The 24,053-nt window shown below is 36.5% G+C and overlaps 1 protein-coding gene across 2 annotated transcripts in view; it reads right to left on the reverse strand.

The window, feature by feature from the left end:
- The window catches only part of prickle3 (prickle homolog 3), a 53,721-nt gene that overhangs the window by 7,094 nt on the left and 22,574 nt on the right, over positions 1-24,053 (reverse strand). Inside the window, exons 1-9 of one of the 2 annotated variants that reach the window (XM_048210815.1) lie at positions 19,238-20,034; positions 12,684-12,867; positions 11,229-11,342; positions 10,920-11,057; positions 7,987-8,190; positions 7,534-7,720; positions 6,453-6,824; positions 3,816-4,112; positions 3,353-3,730 (exon numbers count right to left, since the gene is read on the reverse strand). In XM_048210815.1, the coding sequence (XP_048066772.1) occupies positions 3,353-3,730; positions 3,816-4,112; positions 6,453-6,824; positions 7,534-7,720; positions 7,987-8,190; positions 10,920-11,057; positions 11,229-11,342; positions 12,684-12,794 (1,801 nt within the window). In that variant the 5' untranslated portion in view covers positions 12,795-12,867; positions 19,238-20,034. Of the gene's footprint in view, positions 1-3,352; positions 3,731-3,815; positions 4,113-6,452; positions 6,825-7,533; positions 7,721-7,986; positions 8,191-10,919; positions 11,058-11,228; positions 11,343-12,683; positions 12,868-19,237; positions 20,035-24,053 lie in introns of those variants that run through there. The other variant, XM_048210814.1, reaches the window with a different exon arrangement.

Below are 24,053 nucleotides of genomic sequence, written 5' to 3' on the forward strand. Positions count from 1 at the left end.
GTCTCCTCAGCGAAAAACAGAGTGCGATTGCATCCGCTTCCTATTTATATACACCTGTCGAGGGCGGTGCGCATTATGCAAATATCGCACGCCAATTCCATTGGCTTGTTTTAGTTCACACGAAGCTGATAGGGCTCTCTAAGCGATATCCCAATTCGTCGGTCACTACTGACGTACGTCTCCGTTCCCTCCTTCAGGGAACGAGGGTTACATACGTAACCGAGACGTTTTCTTTCATGAGAGAGGTAGCAATGTTTGATTCATGAACAACAAACCAGCTGATCCAGTTCTCTAGTTTGCTGGTTTAACAGGTTATCAGTGGATAATGACTTAAATATTCTTCATCAAAAACTTCTTCACAAAAAGCATACTTTGAGTGCTTTTGAATATTTTTTTTTTTTACTTGACAATCAGAATCCTGTTCACTCTCATTTTATTGATCACTCAAAAAATCTCCTTTTATGTTTTATGTTTTACAGAAGAAAGTCATACATGTTTGTAGGGTTTGTAGAATGCTGACTAAATTTAATTTAGCAGAACTTTAAGGAATCATGATAAACTTTCTTCAATTTCTTGTTTTGGCTCCCTGGTTTCAGTCTTTCCTCATCACTACTAAATCCATCTGTCCACACCAGAAATTGGATGAAACAACAGCAATCACTGAAATTTGTGACTAAAAGTGGCAGGAAGTGACTTGAAATGCCTACTTTTTAAAAGAAAAGCTTATTTAAAGGGTTAGTTCACCCAAAAATGAAAATTCTGTCACTTATTACTCACCCTCATGCCGTTCCACACCCGTAAGACCTTTGTTAATCTTCAGAACGCAAATTAAGATATTTTAGTTGAAATCCGATAGCTCCGTGAGGCCTCCATAGGGAGCAATGGACACTTCCTCTCTCAAGATCCATAAAGGTACTAAAAACATATTTAAATCGGTTCATGTGAGTACAGTGGTTCAATATTAATATTATAAAGCGACGAGAATATTTTTGGAGCGCCAAAAAAACAAAATAACAACTTATTTAGTGATGGCCGATTTCAAAACACTGCTTCAGGAAGCTTCGGAGCACAAATGAATCAGCGTATCGAATCATGATTCAGATCGCGTGTCAAACTGCCAACGGCTTAAATCACGTGACTTTGGTGCTCCGAACAGCAGATTCGATACACTGATTCATTGTGCTCCTATGCTTCCTGAAGCAGTGTTTTGAAATTGGCCATCACTAAATAAGTCGTTATTTTGTTTTGTTTTTTGGCGCACCAAAAATATTCTCGTCGCTTCATAATATTAATATTGAACCACTGTACTCACATGAACTGATTTAAATATGTTTTTAGTACATTAATGGATCTTGAGAGAGGAAGTGTCCATTGCTCCCTATGGAGGCCTCACTGAGCTATCGGATTTCAACTAAAATATCTTAATTTGTGTTCCGAAGATTAATGAAGGTCTTACAGGTGTGGAACGGCATGAGGGTAAGTAATAAATGACAGAAATTTCAGTTTTGGGTGAACTAACCCTTTAAATGCTTCTTTGTAATGATGTTAGACAAGTGTCTTTTCTTAAATAACATATGACTGAGTCACTACTTACTGACAGTGTTTCACTCTGAAATACGCAGCGCAACTAATTATACTTATTAAATTAACTAACTAAACGTATTAAGTAGCATCCTTTAATTGATAGTCATGGTTTGATAAGATACACTGCCTTTTTTTCACATTTTGTTATGTTCCAGTCTTATGCTGAACTGCTTTAAATTACTTTTTTTTCCCCACATCATTCCATACACCATAATTACAAAGCAAAGAACAGATTTGTGATAACTTGGCAAATGTATTTAAAAAAAAAAAAAAAAAAAAAAAAAAAAACCCTGAAATAATTACATTGCATCAGTATTTGTACCCTTTTCCGGGACACTTGAAATTTAGCTCAGGAGCTTTCCAATTACACTGGATTATCTTTGAGATGTTAATGCATGTTGACTAGAGTTAACCTACTGTATGGCAAATTCAACTGAACAGACATAATTCAGAAGGCACACACCTCTCAATAAAAGAATTACTTCTGCATTGAAGGTTCACAGAAGCATGTAGCCTCCATAATACTTAATGGAAGGAGTTTGGAACAACCAGGACTCCTCCTAGAGCTGGCCTTCTGGCCTTCAAGAAGCTGATGGTTGAGCTCCATGATCATATATGGAGATGGGAGAAACTTAGAGAATTACAGACATCATTGCAACACTCCACTGATCTGAGCTTTATGGCAGAGTGTCCAGACTCAAGACTCTCCTCAGTGAAGACACATGAAAACCCACTTGAAATTTGCAACAACAAAAAAGCACCTAAAGGACTGTGAGACACAAGAATCTCTGGTCTAATGAACCTCAGTTCTAAGCTTTATGTATGGAGGAAACCAGACAATGCTCATCACCATCTCAATAGTAAAGTGTGGTGGTGGCAGCATCATGCTGTGGGGGTGTTTTTCACTGGCAGAGACTGGGGGACTCATCAGGGTAGAAGGAAAGCTCAATGCAGCAAAATATAGAGATAGCCTTAATGAAAACCTAGCCCAGAGCATTCAGAAGAGCAGAAGGTTCACCTTCTAACAGGACAATGACCCTAAGCACACAGCTAAGACAGCCAAGAGTGGCTTATGGACAACTCTGTGAATGTCCATGAGTGGCCCAGCCAGAGCCTCGGCTTGAACCCAATCGAACATCCCTGGAGAAACCTCAAAATGTCTGTTCACCGACAGTCCCCATGCAACCTGACAGATCTTAAGAAGATCTGAGAAGAATGGGAGAAAATCCTTAAATGCAAATGTGCAAAGCTTGTCGCATCATACCCAAAAAAAAAAAAAGACTTGAGGCTGTAATGGTGCTTCAAATATGTACTGATTTAAGGGTACAAATACTTATGCAATGTAATTATTTCAGTTTTTCCTTTTTAATACTTTTACAAAGTTGTCACAAATCTGTATTTTGGTCATTATGGGGTGAGGAGTGTAGATTAATGCAGGAAAAAAAGTAATTTAAAGCCACTTAGCATAAGGCTGCAACAAAACAAAATGTGGGAAAAAATTAATACTTCCACAAGGCACTGTATTTCGCTACTTTAGTTTTATTCTGATTAACAGTGCATACCCATTGGTTTATTTTAATGTTACATTGGATTTAATGAATTATTTTTTCATGAACTCATGAATGCTGACCAACACAGTATTAGGAACATGGTCTCGATGTTATGCCTGATCGGTCTATGGTGTTATTAGGATCTTAGGACAAATGCTGAAAAGCCACTAAATAGCCTATAATAATAGCACATTGTTTATTGAACATTATGATCTTACCCAGCAGGTCCATTTGAGATGGTACTTCAGTGCAAAAGCGCAACCTGTGTCCCAAACTTCCTTCCACTTCTTCTCCATCTTCCTCCTGCTCCTCATCCTCTAACTCTCTTCTCTCCATCTCCGCCCCTTCCTCTTCCTCCCATTCTTCCACTTCCACTGAATAACTACAGCTGATTGGCTCTCTGAAGCTGACCCTGGCTGTGCTGCTGCGGACAGGTGTTGTAGGGACTTCTTCGGCATCTGTGACAACGGGCAGGGAATCCGAAGGGGTCGGCGAATCAGACGGCTCGAAGAAAACAGGGGGCGGAGGGGGTGGAAAGGAGTCGGACTCATTCAGATCATCAAATGCATCTGAAGACTCAAGTTGAGAGGAAATTCCTGGAGGGAGCAAAGTAAGAAATACAGCTTCAGACATGAATGATTTATTGCTTTAATTAATTTGACTCTATGAAATCAAGCATACCTGTACAACTGCTCTTGATGATGTTCCCACAATCCTTTGCAGTGGAAGTCCCCCTAGACGTGCAGTTTGGTGGGAAAGGACCAAATTCTGCATATCCGTTCAGCTCCACTGTAAACTCCAAAGATGTCTGGTGATTCACTTGGTGTGTGCTGATACTCAATTGGTCCTTGCAATGTAATGCTGCCCTGTCATTGGCTACTGGACAGAGCTGAGAGGAAAAATGTGAGTGTTGTGTGCAAGTATGTCCATACGGTGGAGGTTCACCATTCGGTATAGGAGGAAATGATGTGTGAACACCTGCAAAATGACCAACGCATAATTAGAGATGCTTCTGACAACAAACAGTGTCAATAATATGTACTGAGGGCATTTTTCCAATTATGGATTGTGTATGTACATCTCACAAAGAAATGCAAAAGTTATAGTTCACCACAAAATCAAAAAGACAAAATATAAAAATGCACTACTGTTCAAAATTTTGGGGTTGGTCAATTTCGAAAGAAGTCTCTTATGCTTACCAAGGCTGAATTTATTTGATCAAAAATACAGTAAAAACTTGAAATGAAATATTATTACAATTTAAAATAACTATTGTCTGTTTACATCTGTGATGGCAAAGCTGCATTTTCAGCAGCCGTTACTCCAGTCTTTTCTGACTTTTATATCTCAAAATTCTGACTTTTTAATCACACAATTGCGACTTAGTATCTCAGAATTCTGAATTTATCACGCAATTGCGACTTTATATCTCAGAATTCTGACTTTTTATCACGCAATTGCGACTTTATATCTCAGAATTCTGACTTTATCACGCAATTGCGACTTTATATCTCAGAATTCTGACTTTTTATCACGCAATTGCGACTTTATATCTCAGAATTCTGACTTTATAACTCGCAATTCTGACTTTATATCTCGCAATTCTGACTTTTTAATCACACAATTGCGACTTTATATCTCAGAATTCTGACTTTTTATCATGCAATTGCGACTTTATATCTCAGAATTCTGACTTTTTATCACGCAATTGCAACTTTATATCTCAGAATTCTGACTTTATAACTCGCAATTCTGACTTTATATCTCGCAATTCTGACTTTTTATCACACAATTGCGACTTTATATCTCAGAATTCTGACTTTATAACTCGCAATTCTGACTTTATATCTCGCAATTCTGACTTTTTATCACACAATTGCGACTATATCTGAGAATTCTGACTTTTTATCACGCAATTGCGACTTTATATCTCAGAATTCTGACTTTATAACTCGCAATTCTGACTTTATATCTCGCAATTCTGACTTTTTATCACACAATTGCGACTATATCTGAGAATTCTGACTTTTTATCACGCAATTGCGACTTTATATCTCAGAATTCTGACTTTATAACTCGCAATTCTGACTTTTTATCACACAATTGCGACTTTATATCTCAGAATTCTGACTTTTTATCACGCAATTGCGACTTTATATCTCAGAATTCTGACTTTATAACTCGCAATTCTGACTTTATATCTCGCAATTCTGACTTTATATCTCGCAATTCTGACTTTTTAATCAGACAATTGCGACTTTATATCTCAGAATTCTGACTTTATAACTCGCAATTGCAACTTTATATCTCGCAATTCTGACTTTTTAATCACACAATTGCGACTTTATATCTCAGAATTCTGACTTTATAACTCGCAATTGCAACTTTATATCTCGCAATTCTGACTTTTTATCACACAATTGCAACTTTATATCTCAGAATTCTGACTTTTTATCATGCAATTGCGAGTTTATATCTCAGAATTCTGACTTTATAACTTGCGAGTTTAAAAAGTCAGAATTCTGAGATAAAAAGTCTCAATTAATCTTTTTTTTTTTTTTTATTTAGTTGGGGAAACGAGCTTCCATAGAAAAGTGCTTAACGCTTTCTCCGCCAGCATTAAAAAAATAAAAAAATAAATAAATAAATAAATTGCCAGCCACCGCCACCATTTTTGATAATTTTCACAAAAATTTCATGGCCCCCAGAATATTTTGTTATATGAATATCTGAACATGCAATATATCAAAAGGGTAAGTTTGGGGTAAGTTTCATAAAAAAAAACAAAAACAAAAAAAAACATTTTGAACAAAGAGCTGAGAAAATCACTTTTTTTTTTTCCCCTCGAGAAAATCACATTTTTCAAAGACTACAACGTGCAACGATATCGTTTTGATTCAGAGATTCTGCACTCTTTCAGAAGTTGCGTAATAGTGCCCTCTACCATATAACAGTGAAAACACAGAAAAGATGGAAATTTTGGTCAGTTGGCGGGGAAGCGTTGTCTCATAAATGACGGAAAATTCTGTCAATGCCAGGAAAAGAGTTAATTGTGTTTAAATCACCATTGTGATGAAAGAATTACTAAAATATTATTTTTTTTTTTAATTAAAGAATGAGAATTCAGGGAGAAAAAGTCTTAATCACCATTGAGATGAAATAGAATTATTTAAAAATAATAATAAATAAAACTTTCAGATGGAAAATGTGCTTACTTGTCATGAAAACAATTAAATGATTTCATGCTGAACTTAAATGAAAAAATAACATATGTGTGAAACATCATAAAAATAAAAAAAGAGCAAAGTAAATCTGTACCTTTGCTCTCCAGTGGAAAATGACCCCCATTCTCTGTTGTTGTTGTAGTAGTTGATATAACTGCATTCGTCTGTGTGCTAACTTTAGAGGTGGCGGCAGTGACACTGGTTCCCCCCTGTGGCCGTGGTGTGGAACTATGCTGCGGATTATGAACAGGCTTATGTGACACTGATTTGCTCTGTAGGGCAGAATCGCAGGAGTCCGAGTTCTCTGGGTCTTCCCCCAGCGAGCAGGAGCGGGAGCAGAAGATGAGTCCCCCGCGTGGCAGGAAGGGTCTGCCCAGCAGGGGGAGCCGACAGCAGGCACAGCAGAAACATGCTTCAGAGGCATGCCAGTGCTGGCCCTCATATGTCATCTGGCCCTGGTCTATACCTACAGACAGAGAGAGAGAAAGAGAGAGAGTGAGGAAAACCAAATGTTACAGCACTCTGTCAAAGCCTTCAATCATGTAACATCTCAATCTGGAACCACAGCATTTTTCTGTAATTACTTATCTTTTTACTGCCATAATTGACAGGAATGTACCATGTCAATTACGCAGAATAACTTTGACTAGTGCTCCAGAAATGTGTTTATGTTAACACAATTACAAAGGTCTAGCAGGCAAGTTGGCAGCACAACAAATAAATGTTTTATAAATGCAACTAGCTCATTCTTTTGAAAGTATAACACTGAAGCCATGAACTAGTTTTCTAGCTGATTTAATAGCAAGTAAAAAAATATTTATTTTTAAATGTGCATGGCACATCACAGAACAGTGCAAGATGAGCATTTGTGGTTAAAAAGTATATCCTTTTTTTTTTTTTTTGTTTCACTAGATAAGACCCTTATTTCTCGTCTGGGATCGTGTAGATCCCTTTGAAGCTGCACTGAAATTGCAATTTGGACCTTCAACCCGTTGAACCCCAGTGAAGTCCACTATATGGAGAAAAATCCTAGAATGTTTTAATTTCTTGATTTCTTTTCGACTAAAGAAAGAAAGACATGAACATCTTGACATGGGGCTGAGAAAATTATCAGGAAATTTTCATTCAGAAGTGAACTAATCCTTTAACCAAGACTATGTAGTGTCTGTCCTCACCAATATGTTCTCCGCAGGTGTCGCAGTATTCGGCGTACAGTGACTCATAGCAGCAGCAGCAGTAAGGCCGACTCTCTCTCATGATGTACCGCTGACCTCCCAGTGCCGTCTCACACTCAAAACAGCAGAAATGCTTCATGTGCCAGTGCCGCCCCTCAGCCTCCGTACACTCGTCCGCGAAGATGATCTGAGGAAGATATTGTGTAAGGTTACGTGGCATCACCTCTGTTTCAGTTCCATTCAGTAAGTGATGCAGGGCTGGGATCAAATTCAATTTTAGTTAATTTAATAAATAGAATAGAATGGGATTGTTGAAGGCCAGGATTGAACCTGCATGAGCACCAAGTTTTAGTGTGTCTGGCACATGTCTGATAACCCCTACACAACAAATTCAGGATGAAAATAGGAACTGGGTGAACAATTCAGGGATGAGAGCTGAACTCCAGCGCTCACCTCGTCGCAGGCCTGGCAGCGGGGTTTGATGCGTTCAGCGTGGTGCCGGCCGCAGTAGATGTGTCCGTCCTGGTAGAAGTAAATGAGATCTACTAGTAGCTCGTTACAGGAAGCGCACTGGAAGCACTGAGGATGCCAGCAGGAGCCGTGACCCGCCCGTGACGCAAACACCGCTATGTCACCGCCACAAATCTGCCTTCCACACTGATCAACAGACATAGAGGAAAGGGATAGGGAAAAAAGAAAAGAGTAGGGTGGAAAGAGAGGTTTAGAAAGTTTCCAAACTCATAATTACAAGTTGCAAACTCAGCATTTTATGGAAGCCCTGACCGCTCCCATATGACCGCTGTGATGTCATATAAAACAACCAAGATAGCAGAAGCAGTAACAGTTAAAGATCCCATGAAATGATGATTTATGATTACCTTTCCGTAAAAATAATATAGTAATAAAATAAAGCTCTATGATTTAACATTTGAAAGCAAAAAAAATTAAGATAAATATCTTAAATATTAGTATTGTCATATTACTGTTGTACTGTTAAAATATTTTTATATAATAATATATATTGTTTATTTCACAGTACAATAAAATTATTACTATAGTAATATTTATTTGATTTTTTTTTTATAATTTAATACAATTATTTTGTGTGTGAATATCAAACTGTGATTCAATATTTTTGATGTCCATGCTGAACCACCTATGGCCCTATGAAATACTATAGGAATTCTTATGAGTTCTTCCAAGTGTTTCCGACTTTTTTTCCAACCATAAACTAAATTTTAAAACATGAACATGCAAGTTTAGATATCAATAGGCCTATATAAAGGGTAAATATTAAATGGTTACTTCACCCAAAAATGAAAATAATGTCATTTATTACTCACCCTCTTGTCATTCTACACCCATAAGTCCTTCGTTCATCTTCGGAGTACAAATTAAGATATTTTTGATGAAATCCGATGGCTCAGTGAGGCCTGCATAGCCAGCAATGACATTTCCTCTCTCAAGATCCATAAAGGTACTAAAAACATATTTAAATCAGTTCATGCGAGTACAGTGGTTCAATATTAATATTATAAAGCGACGAGAATACTTTTTGTGCGCCAAAAAAACAAAATAACTTTTCAGCAATATAGTGATGGGCCGATTTCAAAACACTGCTTCAGAGCTTTGCGAATCGAATCAGTGACTCAGAGCGCCAAAGTCACGTGATTTCAGCAGTTTAGCCATTTGATAGGGGATCCGAATCACTGATTCGATTCATAAAGCTCAGAAGCAGTGTTTTGAAATCACCCATCACTATATTGTTGAAAAGTCGTTATTTTGTTTTTTGGCGCACAAAAAATATTCTCGTAGCTTTATAATATTAATATTGAACCACTGTACTCACATGAACCGATTTAAATATGTTTTTAGTACATTAATGGATCTTGAGAGAGGAAATGTCATTGCTCCCTATGGAGGCCTCACTGAGCCATCGGATTTCATCAAAAATATCTTAATTTGTGTTCCAAAGATTAACGAAGGTCTTACGGGTGTGGAACGACATGAGGGTGAGTAATTAATTATATTATTTTCATTTTTGGATGAACTAGCTCTTTAAGGGTGACTGTAACACAAATTAGGTACTTCATCTAGCCAATTTCTACAGGTGTACAGACAACATTTTTAGTGCAGGCATGTTTTATCAGCACTATTCTACATATTTATGTCATTATGTGTATTTTTATTTTTTTTATTTTCTTCCCTTTTTCGTTATTTCATTTATAAATTCATTTAAACAAAAAAAGAGTATAAGAGAAATACAGTCAAAACCTTAGCTGTGTTATACACATTGCACTTGAATAAAGGTGTAATCTGCCGGTTGTCCTGTAGGTGACCTCATAATCCTGTCTTCTTACGATGCACTTTACGATTACTCCAGAGCACTCGTAGATCTACAATCATTTTCAAGTGCTACTTAAGTTACGATGCTTTTGGGAAACAGACCGTAATATTAAGAATAGTCGTACGATCGCTTTTACAAACTTCTTAGGCTTATGATGCTTTTGGGAAATGCAGCCCAGAATGAGTCATCAATATTTTTTGTCACATTTTTAAGATGAAAATGACCGTACATTTTAAATGTTTATATAAAACAGAATTTAGTTAAACTAGGTGGACATTACTAGACTAAATAATAGTTTATCAATAAATGAAATTATTCATTGAACATTAAAAAAAATAAATAAATCACGAAGCCTCTCGAGGTTGTTACAGTGATTTTACCATGAGTAAAGGGGTAAATCTGCTTCAATACATGTCTAGCACCCTTTAACTTTGTCCTTGTTCTTTAGCACAGTGACACCTCTATAATAAAAAGCTATAATAAAGTCAAAATGAAAAACTTGACAAGTAGAAATATGAAAGAACGATACATACTAGATACATATAGAAAGAGACATACTAATTATGTTACTTCTGTGTTTCATAAAAGACTGGGTATTCACACAAATCAACAGAACAAGACATAATCCGCCTCTTCTCAACACAGTCACACCCTCTTGGCAGCTACTCATCAGCTGGAGTGCATTATGGGTGTTGAAATGTGGCAAAACACATGAAATATTGCAGGGGGTGTATGGAAAGTATGCGGTTTTATCTAGTACATATGGTATCTGTTTTGGCACTGGTCAGGCTGAAGTTTAAATTTATCACAGCATATCAAAAAGTTTCCAGAAGCCACATGCCAGACGAGTGCCTCTTCAGCTCAAGTACTTTTACGCACACTCCATACTTGAGCTGAAGTGATACTCAGCTAAGTATGCACTATTTCCGTTGCAAGGAAGCAGTCAGTTGTCATTTCAAGGTGATGTTACAGCTGAAAAGATGTATCTGGACTGATCTCATCAGCAGACTGTGCCATTTTTGTCTCTCTTTTTCTCTACCTGTTGACAGATGGCTCCTGTCATGGTGACCGGAAAAAGTCGTACAATGCCGCGGCCCAGATTCTCTCTCTTCCTCTGCTGGCTGAATAACCTCAATTCTTTCTTCTCTTCTTCATCCAGAGAGTTGCAGTACTGAGGCTGTACACACACACACACATTTACAATACTGTTACAGCTCACACAAGACCAACACAGACTTACAACATGACATTAATCAACATCAATAATGTATTCAGGCCAATATGGATGGTGAATTTCATTTATGAAAACATGTCAAACATGAAGTGCATCCAGCATAAGGAGTTTTACCTCACTGTCATGAGCTGGCAGCTGGTGTAAGAGCTGTTTAATACGATATCGTTCTCCTGGACTGTTCACGTAGGGAACCTTGTCCTCTGGAATACAGCTGAAGTATTGATAAACCTGAACATGCAAGAACACAAAATACACACATTTAATAGTGTGACAGATTATGTCTGGGGCCTTATGAAATCTTTTTCATCAAATGAAAATTTAACAATTCCTTTTTTAAATTCCTTAAAGTTTTAATAATTTTATTATTAATAATTTAATTATTTAATTATTTTATTATTATTATTATTATATTGAGAAATACATTCTACTCTAGTAATATATTTCTTAAAGGATTAGTTCACTTTTAAAAGAAAATTAGCCTAAGCTTTACTCACCCTCAAGCCATCCTAGGTGTATATGACTTTATTCTTTCTGATGAACACAGTCTGAGATACTTTAATACATATATACTGATGCATCCGAGCTTTGTAATGGCAGTGAGTGGGATCATTGAGTTTGAGGATCATTGAGGACATTTTTCTAACACAAATGCATCGCTTCGGTTCAGAAGGCCTTTATTAAAGGTGCTAAAGAGGATGTTTTGTTTTATACATTTTTGCAATATTACTTGAAACTGTCTTTACTAACTGATAAAAGACTATTTATTAGGTGCACTGAAAGGAATAATATTAATATACATCATCTGTGCACGAGGTAGGGCCTTAAAAACATCAGCCAATCGTTTACGCGATCATCGCGTAAACGATTGGCCCTCTGGCTTGTCAATCACTGCCGTGACGTTCCTTGTGAGAGACATGCGCGGATTGGCCCTCTGGCTTGTAAATCACTGCCATGCCATCCCTTGTGCGAGAAGTGCGCGGCTGCGCACTCCAGTAACTTTCCACACTCCACAGGCGCCGCATGCAATGTTTTTGTCAGGAGACAGGAGTAACAACTGCAGATTATGAGTTACCTGCGGTGAGTCCGACATAATGAATCCACTAACACGACACAGCGAATGCCGGTGGTAAACACTCGTGTTCCGATACTCGTGCACGAGTTTTGGAGGCGTTCCCTCGAAATGAGCTGTGAAGGAGGGGGGTTGTTCTTACCTGCCTGTAACTTTAGTAATCCTGAAGACCTTGATTAGCTTCCGGTGTGTTTAATTAGGGTTAGAGCTAAACTCTGCAGGACAATGGCCCTCCAGGATCAGCGTTCCCCACCCCTTGTCTAAATGGGCAGTTACTGGCCAGAATAAAATTAAATGTGGAACAGAAAAATCAAAACTGGTGCTACACAGGATAACTGAGGTGATGCTTTTATTGTCCTTCTTGAATCTTGACAGTCTTGTTTCATTGTATGAAAAAGAGCAGCTGCTCTGCTTGAGTGAACGTAAGAGAGGCTTTGGCTGATTCAGACACTTACCTCACACTTAACTTTAATGTCATTGTATCTATATATTCTCCTCACCTGTTCAGGCTTGATTCCGGGCGGCACCCAGGCATATTCTTCCGAGGCGCAGCCCGAGTCGTCGTCGGATATGGAGTGCCTTTGGAAGTCTGACACCAGCTTCATCATCATTCTCTCCAGCTGGCCGGGCACGGAGCGCACCACATGCTCTTCCCGCACACACTTACAGTGCACACAGATCTTCCTGTGGAAACAGGTCAGCAGTGGAGGTGTTGAGTGGACAGAGCCAATCCAACAAACTGAAAATACCACTTTCAACACAACTGTTTAGGATTTAGGATTTGGAGGGAAATAAGGGAATTAATTTGTGCTACACCATATTGGAAAAACAAAAACTGATATTGCAATATTTTGTATTTTTATATATAATATAGAGCTCAGTGTAAATGAGTACACCCCCTTTGAAAAGTAAAATTTTAAACAATCAATGAACACAAAAACAATTTCCAAAATGTTGACAAGACTATGTTTAATATAACATCTGTTTAACTTATAACATGAAAGTAAGGTTAATAATATAACTTTGATTACTCATTTTTCAGTTTTACTCTAATTAGGGTGACGCAAAAATGAGTACACCCCACAACAAAAACGACTACATCTAGTACTTTGTATGGCCTCCATGATTTTTAATGACAGCACCAAGTCTTCTAGGCATGGAATGAACAAGTTGGCGACATTTTGCAACATCTATATTTTTCCCTTCTTCAAGAATGACCTCTTTTAGAGACATGATGCTGGATGGAGAGTGATGCTCAACTTGTCTCTTCAGAATTCCCCATAGGTGTTCGACTGGGTTCAGATCAGGAGCCACTGAATCACTTTCACCCTGTTCTTCCCTCTTCCCATAGATGTGTGTTTAGGATCATTGTCATGTTGGAAAAGTGCACAACGACCAAGGGCACGGAGTGATGGTAGCATCTTCTCTTTCAGTATAGAGCAGTACATCTGTGAATTCATGATGCCATCAATGAAATGCAGCTCCCGACACCAGCAGCACTCATGCAGCCCCACATAAGGACACTGACACCACCATGTTTCACTGTAGGCACCATGCATTTTTCTTTGTATTCCTCACCTTTGCAACGTTTTAAACAATATCTCAATGAACACAAAAACAATTTCCAAAATGTTGACAAGACTAAGTTTTATATAACATCTGTTTAACTTATAACATGAAAGTAAGGTTAATAATATAACTTTGAGAACAAAATTTTCAGTTTTACTCAAATTAGGGTGATGCAAAAATGAGTTCACCCCACTGAAGGTCTCTAGAGCATAGCTAAATTTTAGACTACAAATGTCTAATTTAACAAGAATTCAACCACAGGTGAGTCTAATTATTCATTACACAGATGTTCAGCAGACAGTTGACTATAAAAGGGTGTTAAAACCCCTTCCCATTTCATGCTGTCAGCAATGGCACCACATGGAAGAGAAATGTCACAAGACCTGAGAAAGAAAATAATTTCTTTACACCAGAAAGGTGAAGGCTACAAGAAGATCAGCAAAGCTTTACTTATCAGTCAGAATACTGTAGCAAAAGTGGTACAAAAATTTAAAAAAGATGGAATTGCAACCATCTCACAGAGACGTCCAGGTAGTCCACGGAAATTAACACCTCGACAGGAGCGTCTTCTGATGAGAAGGGTTGAAGAAAATCGGCATGCAAGTTCACTGCAGTTATCTAAAGAAGTAGAAAGCCAAACTGGGGTGACTATTTCCCGTGACACAATATGGCGAACACTGCAGAGGAATGGCATGCATGGGTGCCGCCCATGAAAGAAGCCTCTCCTAAAGCCCAGGCACAAAAAAGCCTGCCTAGAGTTTGCCAGGGCCCAAGCTGACAAAAACAAAGACTACTGGGACTCTATACTCTGGAGTGATGAGACCAAGATAAATGTTTTTGGAACTTATGGCTTCGCAAAGGTGAAGAAAATGCATGGTGCCTACAGTGAAACATGGTGGTGTCAGTGTCCTTATGTGGGGCTGCATGAGTGCTGCTGGTGTCGAGAGCTGCATTTCATTGATGGCATCATGAATTCACAGATGTACTGCTCTATACTGAAAGAGAAGATGCTACCATCACTCCGTGCCCTCGGTCGTCGTACACTTTTCCAACATGACAATGATCCTAAACACACATCTAAGGCCACTTTTGGATTTCTGAAGAAGAACAGGGTGAAAATGATTCAGTGGCTCCTGATCTGAACCCAATCGAACACCTATGGAGAATTCTGAAGAGACAAGTTGAGCATCACTCTCCATCTTCTCTAAAAGAGGTCATTCTTGAAGAATGGAAAAAGATGTTGCAAAATGTCATTCAAAACTTTGCAAAACTTGTTCATTCCATGCCTAGAAGACTTGGTGCTGTCATTAAAAATCATGGAGGCCATACAAAGTACTAGATGTAGTAGTTTTTGTTGTGGGGTGTACTCACTTTTGCATCACCCTAATTAGAGTAAAACTGAAAAATGTGTAATCTAAGTTATAATATTAACCTTACTTTCATGTTATAAGTTAAACAGATGTTATATTAAACTTAGTCTTGTCAACATTTTGGAAATTGTTTTTTGTGTTCATTGAGATATAGTTTAAAATGTTACTTTTCAAAGGGGGTGTACTCATTTACACTGAGCACTGTAAATATGGATATTTTTCTTACAAAAACCCATGGCTTCACTTCAGAAGGCTTTTATTAACCCACTGGAGTCGTGTGGATTACTTTTATGATGGATGGATGCACTTTTTCGGCTTCAAAATCAGGAGCCCCATTTACTACCATTGTAAAGCTTGGAAGTGCCAGGATATTTTATAATATAACTCTGATTGTGTTCATCTGAAACAAGATAGTCTTATACACCTAGGATGGCCTGAGGGTGAATAAATCATGGGATCATTTTCATTTTTGGGTGAACTATCCCTAAAGGGATAGTTCACCCAAAAATGAAAATGTGATGTTTATCTGCTTACCCCCAGGGCATCCAAGCTGTAGGTGACTTTGTTTCTTCACTAGAACACAAATGATGATTTTTAACTCCAACCGTTGCCGTCTGTCAGTCAAATAATGCGAGTGGAGGGGAACTTCTACTATAAGAGTAAATAAAACTTGCATAGACAAGTCCAAATTAAACCCTGCGGATCGTGGCGACACATTGATGTCCTAAGACACGAAACGATCGGTTTGTGCGAGAAACCGAACAGTATTTATATCATTTTTTACCTCTAATACACCACTATGTCCAACTGCATTCATCACTCGATTCGTTTGGTCTGATCGCGCTCTGACAGCGGCAGTGATGTCTCACGCATATACTTCAATGAGAGCGAGACATCACTGCCGCTGTCAGAGCGCGATCAGACCTTACTAACGAGTGCTGCACGCAGTTGGACATAGTGGTGTATTAGAGTTAAAAATTATATAAATACTGTTCGGTTTCTCGCACAACCCGATCGTTTCGTGTCTTAGGACATCAATGTGTCGTCACGAGCCGCAGGGTTTAATTTGGACTTGTCTATGCAAGTTTTATTTACTCTTATAGTAGAAGTTCCCATCCACTAGCATTATTTGACTGACAGACGGCAACGGTTGGAGTTAAAAATCATCATTTGTGTTCTACTGAAGAAACAAAGTCACCTACATCTTGAATGCTCTGGGGGTAAGCAGATAAACATCAAATTTTCATTATACTATCCCTTTAAATAACTCTATTTGGAAAGAAAGGATCATTCTAGAATGATTTGGGTGGTTTTGTTGGGGGGAGCATCTGCATCAAAAATAATTAAAAAAACAAAAAGAGCTGAAAAATAACTTTTTACTCTGAAGAATGGTTTTAAAATCGAAATCCTTTTAGGGCTGGATTATATAAAAAAAAAAAATAAATAAAAAGTTCACAGAAAATGATCCAAGCTGTTCTGAGACAGCTAGCACATATATTTACTTAATCACAGCCTGTACAATATGACAATCACACTAAGCCATATCGCAACATCAATTTTATTTCAGTATATCCTGCAGCCCTAGAATGAATACAGCAAAGTTTCATAAAATGTTTATTTCAACTGTTCAGGCAAACAAAATCTTCCATTCATGGCAAAAGGGAAGCAGACTTTATATTCATGACAAAGAGGGAGATGGTACGGCCTATGATACATTTCTGCAACCTCAGCATTTCCTTAAAAGGACAGTTCTCTCAAAAATAAAACTGTAATCTACTTGCAGTCATGCTGCAAAATTACTATTTTTTTTTTCCAAGTAGATGTCCAGAGTCCTCATTTCTACAGTAAAGTGAATGCAGACTAAGCTCCAAAAAGGCCATAAAATGGGCATAACACTACAATACAACTATATTCCATGTCTTCTAAGGTCACATGATAGCTTTGTGTGACAAACAGACCAAAATTGTGTCATATCTCTGTTGGTGTATCGGCCACCCTGCTCTCTAAGATATCGGCATCGGCAATCAAAAAATTTATATTGGTCAACCACTAGGAATCTGATTCTTCATTTCTGATTTTGGTCAAACCCTGTCACCAACATTCCTGAGCACTAGCTACCTATTATTACTTCTCAAAACAGACAATAATTTCAGGCAGGTGATTCATGACTTAACCACACTCTCGCATAAACGGTGTTACATCATCTCATGTTGACTTTACACTGAAATCAAATGTTGAACCCAACCCTGCAATCTAAATGACCCCTCTTTACATTCTACATGTTACTGGTCTTATTGTGAACAATTAATCGTTCAGGACATCATGCCAAAGAAAATGTTTGTCTTCATCAAAATCAAATCAAAATGTTATAACTTGCTCCACCTTTGCTATGACTTTTTTTTCCAGCTTATGTTTCCAAGTACTCTTATTTTTCAGGCCCTCTTCTATTTGATTCCTGATTGATAAAATCAGTGTCCTTGTTTAACTCAGAAGTACGTCAACTTACGGAATAAATGTGGGTCGCAAATGGCGTTTCATGTTGGTGTCCTATACATCCACAAAATAAATAAGACCTAATCGCATATCTAACAATACATCTAATCGCACATTAAATCACGATGATAGCCGTGGACACATTTCACATAAATATCTGAAAATGAATAACGCTGCACTGAATGTAAACAAACATACAATCAAGTGTAATACTCTTTGAAAGAAAAAAGGAAAGCAGTGTGTCATTTTTTGTACATGCAGACAGGCCTGTCCCATTGTGTTGGATTCACACCTCACCCTGTATTACTTAACCTGCTGTTGTCACAGCAATTTAATTAATGGCATCTAGGACATCTATAAATGACAGCATGATCTAATGTTTCTGATGAAGACAGGCACAGCAGGTTAATCCATGGCAACTGCTAAAAACAATGGCTAGAGACACGGCAGCATGTTCTGATCTTACACTACACAGTGAAACCCATGCCAAACAAAAGCTTTAAACCACAAGAATACACCAAATTACACAATTACAAATAATAACCAACCTAATCTTCATTTTATTTTGGATTAAAAAAAAAAAAAGACCAAAAATTTTAATTCTGTCATCATTTACCTAGCCTCATATTGTTCCAAACCTGTGAAACCTTGAAAAATGAAAGTCATTAAGGGCCAATGTTGGTTTGGACCATTCACTGTAAGGAAAAACATGAAAAACATTCTTCAAAATATCTTATTTTGAAGAAAAAGAAAGGTTTTGAACAACATGAGGAGTAACTGATGACAGAATTTACATAGTATACAATATACTGATATTTTAGACCAAATCTAAAAAAGTTTGCATCTGTTTATTTTTTTGAAGAGTATAATTTGATATATAAGGATTTAATGGCTCATATAGTATGATATAGTGAGAATATGGAGTTCATACTTGAGGAGGAGGAAAAACATTTAGAGGCCCAAACTGAGCAGAAATAAACAAATTGGTGAAGTTTCTGGTATTCATATGGCCAAAAAGTAAGAAGACATTTTTAAATTCCCAGTAATATGTCATAGTAAGATGATATTTTTAGTTTTATGATCAAAAACTAAGAATTAGCTTAGTTTTATGATCAAAGCTGTAGATGTTATTATGGGGGACAAAACATAATGCAATGCAATACAATAATTATTGAGAGATAAATGTATATGTTCCTCAAAAGCCTGATGTATCATATTTGATACTCACATTTCAACATTTTTCTAAAAAATAAGTGATGTACGTATGTATAATCATGTAAACCTAAGTTGCTTCAGTCCAGTAAATGTTCATCTTTAAATATATTGAATATATTATATATAATGATAATACTGAAATATTATAACAATATAAAAGTTATTCTTACATCGACTTGCCTATACAGTTTGAGATGTTTAAATGTCACTTTTAATTTGCTTGATGAAATAATGCTAAACAAATTTGTTAAATAAAATAAAGTTCTAATTATTTTCTGTAATATTTTATTATTGTTTTTATTATGCAGTAAGTCAGTAGACAATATAGCACAGCCTCACTGCTTACATAAATCAATTAACAATAATCTCTAAAACATCAGATTAAAAGACAATGAACAAATACGTACTGAATACAGTTCAAGAATCAGTCCAGGTGCGACACACTTTTTTCTAATCCTCTGTCCTGTCTCTGACCCACAACAACACAACAAAACAAACATCCTACTCCGACTGAGCGCTGCTAGAGACTGATGAGCGGCAGACGCGCGTCTCAGTCTGAAGGCCCGCTCATTGGGCGGCACTGATGATATCACACCACTTGTGTGATCAGCCCTGATCTCAGTTTTCATGCTGAAAATGAGGTCAAAGCCCGGTCTTCATGTCCACACGGAGGTGAAACGGGAATATTGTGGCGATCCGTGTGTGCATGTGGAAGGGATGGGGGTTTAATCCTTCTCAGTACAGTTATGGGATAAACGCTGCTGTTCTCTTAAAGTCAGACATCAGTTCATTTTAATGGACAGCTACAGCTACAATGTCAAATAGAGAAAAAGAAAGCAGATGAGTGCATACTAAACAAACAAACAAACAAAAAACTTCACTATATCTGTATGTCTGTGTGTATTTCTCGCTATTGTATAACACCTCAGACGGCTTTTGGTGACGGGGCAGAATGAACGCTCACAAGCACAGATGGAAGACAAAAGCTGCTTTTCACTGATTTTATTCTCTTCCTCTACCTATTCACCACTCCATTCTATCAATCCCTTCTTCTCCGGATAAGCTGCCACTCCATGTCCTCAGCCGAACTTCCTTGTATTCCTATATATACACACATGTTCAGACATGTTCTAATTTGTTAGTTTATTTAAGTTGAAGTTATGTTATAATATTTTCTTCTATTATTTTGATGTTTTTATTATTATTTTATATATGTATGTATTCCAAGCTTTGGCAATATTGTATTATTTACAGTCATGCCAATAAAGCAATTTTGAATGTGTATTATGTTGGCAGCATATATATGTGTACACATATACACATATATATGCTGCCAAATCGAATAATTGCGATTAATCGCATCTAACATAAAAGTTTGTGTTTACATAATATATGTGTATATATAATATTATATTTATATATTATATATATTATATGTGTGTATGTGTGTGTCTCTCATATATATATATATATATATATATATATATATATATATATATATATATATATATATATACACACACACACACACACACACACACACACACACACATATGTAAACACAAACTTTTATGTTAGAGGCGATTAATCGATTTGACAGCCCTAATATATATAATATATATACAGTCGTGCTCAAAATTATTCATACCCTTGGTAAATATGACCAAAGAAGGCTGTGCAAATAAATCTGCATCGTTAATACTTTTGATCTTTTATTTAAAAAAGGGAATCCGAAGGATCTGGAGAGATTCTGTATGAGGGAATGGTCTCTGATCTCTTGTCAGGTGATCTCCAAACTTATCAGGCATTATAGAAGAAGACTCAGAGCTGTTATCTTGGCAAAAGGAGGTTGCAAAAAGTATTGAATAAAAGGGTATGATTAATTGTGAGCAATGTGTATTAGAGAAAAACATTTCTCTCATAATGAGATTTTCCCCCCATTTAAAATTATTATTCTCCAATGAAAGGTTGGATTTTTGTAGATTTTTTAAATAAAAGATCAAAAGTATTAACGATGCAGATTTATTATATATATATATATATATATATATATATATATATATATATATATATATATATATATATATATATATATATATATTGAATTTTTGATCAAATAAATAAAGCCTTGGTGAGCATAAGGGACTATATATATACACATCTGCCGTAACTATATTTATGGCCAGGAGCCACTACTGTTCTGTAGTGAATAATTGACTGGAGTTTGAGACTTCTTCGCCCGCATAACTCTCACGCAAATTTTGCACATTGTTTGTGTGTATCCACTAGCTTGCCTTCATGGTTTAAAATGGAAATGTTTTCAATATTGCGACGTGACATTTTTCTTTATCACCAGTTGCTCGTAAAATGATGGACACTGATTCACATATTGTCGTCCGCGTCATTTCCCGTGATAATAAAATTAAGTAAATTTCAGCATCATTACTCCAGTCTTCAGTCAAATGATCCTTCAGAAATTTGCTGATTTTCTGCTCAAGAAACATTTCTTATTATCATCAACATTGTGCTGCTTAATATTTTTGTGGAAACCACTATACTTTTTTCAGGATTATTTGATGACTAGAAAGTTCAAAAGAACAACACTGAATGAAAACAGTTTTTTTTTTTTTTTTGTAACAATATAAAAGTCCTTACTGTCACTTGTGATTAATTTAATGTGTCCTTGAAGAATAAAAGTATCAATTTGTTTTAATATACACTTCCGTTCTGTTTTTATAACAAATTCATACTTTGATACTCAATAGACCCTTTTCATGTTTCCAGGTTTCTCAGAAGTCGTCATAGTTGGGTAAAATTCTATAGCGGTGAATGAGAGAATACATTAAATATAGTTTTTGTGCTTCCATTTGCTGAAATAGCAAAAGAAAAACTCCATAATAGTGTTTTCAAAAAGATGAAAAAATAGAGAGTGATTGTAATTTGATGGAAAGGTAATTAAATACTAAGTATAGTGTTATAAATGTACATATGTTTAAAAAAAAAAATGAAAATATAAAAAACTTTGCAGGATTTACGATATGTATGACCTTTAAAACGCGTCATCACAGTCTGTGAAAAGGGTCTATACTTTGCAAACACATTTAAAGTTTGTCAATAGACTGTTTTTCTCTCCATGAGTGTTTTAACATGCAATCAAGTAAAAAAGAGTTACACTTTGAGAAAGAAAAAAAATTCTCAAGACTCTTGTAAAAGTATAAAATATGGCCACTGTAATATCAAGGAATTTTTAATTGAAGTTGAATCTAATCTAAAGCAAAAGTTGGTAAAAAGGTGCATTTATGCCAAAAATCACTAAATGCATCACAAATCTTCCAGAATAATAAATAATATTCATATGACTCCACACAATCTCTGAATGAGAGCTTACAGGAAAGCTTACATAAATGGGATATTTTGTCCTATTGTTCCCAGAAGGGACAAACAAAGATTAACCCACTACAAATACAGTGTGAAAACGTTATGGCTCGGGCATAAGCACTGGTCAGCAGGTTCACCCATGCTGGTTAAGCTCTGCTGGAAAAAGCCATTCTGACCCAAGATCAACATGCAATCTGCTGGCAGATGTGTCCTCAAGACACGCTGCATGTGCAGATGGTATGACTGCACATGATGATGTCACACACAGCTGCTAATCCATTAATTCATCCTATGCACGTATTTACACAGAAACCATCTGTAATATAGTGCAGTACAGTCAATGATAAATCAAAAATGATAGGCATGCAGTCTCTCAACTCACACTGATTTGAATGAAGTCAAACTTTTCCAATGCTCTAATGGCTGAATGTCGTCTTTATCAGCACATTCGCACTGAGCAATATTTGAAAACTTGCAATATATTCGATAGTATTTGGTTGTTTATACCAAATTAACCAATGTTGTGAATATTGTGATGATTTTTTTTTATTTCAAAAAGCTGATTCACACTATTTGATCTTAAAAATGTATTAGTAAATGCTGTGGAAGTAATGTTCATTGTAAAGTCTTACCATATAATTCTTCTCTGTGTTCATTTAGTGACAAACTGTGTAATTGCATGCTTTTTTAACACATTAAATATTTTTAAACACATTGTTATTTTAGATTTTACATTGAAAAATTTGAATATAGGGTACAACAGCCGTTTGGTTCCAATGATTGAACAAATAAATCCCTAAAACCCTAACCACACAACCACTGAGAATTTATTTTATATTAAGACTATAAGACTTTTAAGGAATTAAGGTTAAGGAATAAAACCAATGCTGCACATAATAATGAATATTTATTAAGATTAGAAATCATGTACAGATACACTGACAAATCTCTTTAAGTATAATTAAACATTGACTCCATTTTAATCTTTTACCTGACAATGATCTGACACTTTTAGACACTTTTTTTACCGCAATACAATAATCATGTAACTGGGGGCAAAAATTGAGACATTCTACAAAAACTTAAATGAACACTCCAAAATGTTAAAGAAAACTCCTACAAGCACATAATCACACTTTTGCCAAACTAACGCTAACACACATCATCATCATTATCATCATCATCACTGCTATTGCCGTTATGATTGTCATTCTGAACAAACTTCCTGTCAGACTAGTTCAAACACAAAACTAAATTGATACACTTCACAAGATCATAGGTAACCGAACATTAAGTGATCAGTACCCAACGTTGAGTATATTACCTTGATCACAGTGTAGTCCTGACTTTGCAAAATCCGTTTTTAAGAGTTGTAAAATGATGAATTGTTCAAAGCTAAGGTGGTTTAAGAAAGTTAGCCATTCTTCAATGACCTCGTAGTGAACAAAACGTCATCCCGCTTGAGCCGAGTCAAATGACAGTCGTCTCTCGTTCTCTGCCTCTATTGCTTGACTCTTCCCCCTCAGGCCGCTGAAGCCAACACTGAGCCCAAACAATAGGTGCTCCCTTCACAGCCCCTCCCTCAGCAAGAACATGTTTCAGATTTCTTTTTTCAAACATGTTCTCATCTATAACAGCTCATGACATAGTAAGGATGTACAGTATGAAGCTGCGTCTTTTTTATGCTTTTATCTTAAAGAAATGTTCTGGGTTTAATACAAGTTAAGCTCACTGGACATCATGTAATGGTGATTACCACAAAAATTAATTTCCACTTGTCCCTCCTTTTCTTTCTAAACAAGCAAAAATCTAGTTTACAGTATAAGGCTGATTCATAAACATTAA

Source organism: Megalobrama amblycephala, linkage group LG12, assembly GCF_018812025.1.
Source record: "Megalobrama amblycephala isolate DHTTF-2021 linkage group LG12, ASM1881202v1, whole genome shotgun sequence".
NCBI classification, from domain to species: domain Eukaryota; kingdom Metazoa; phylum Chordata; class Actinopteri; order Cypriniformes; family Xenocyprididae; genus Megalobrama; species Megalobrama amblycephala.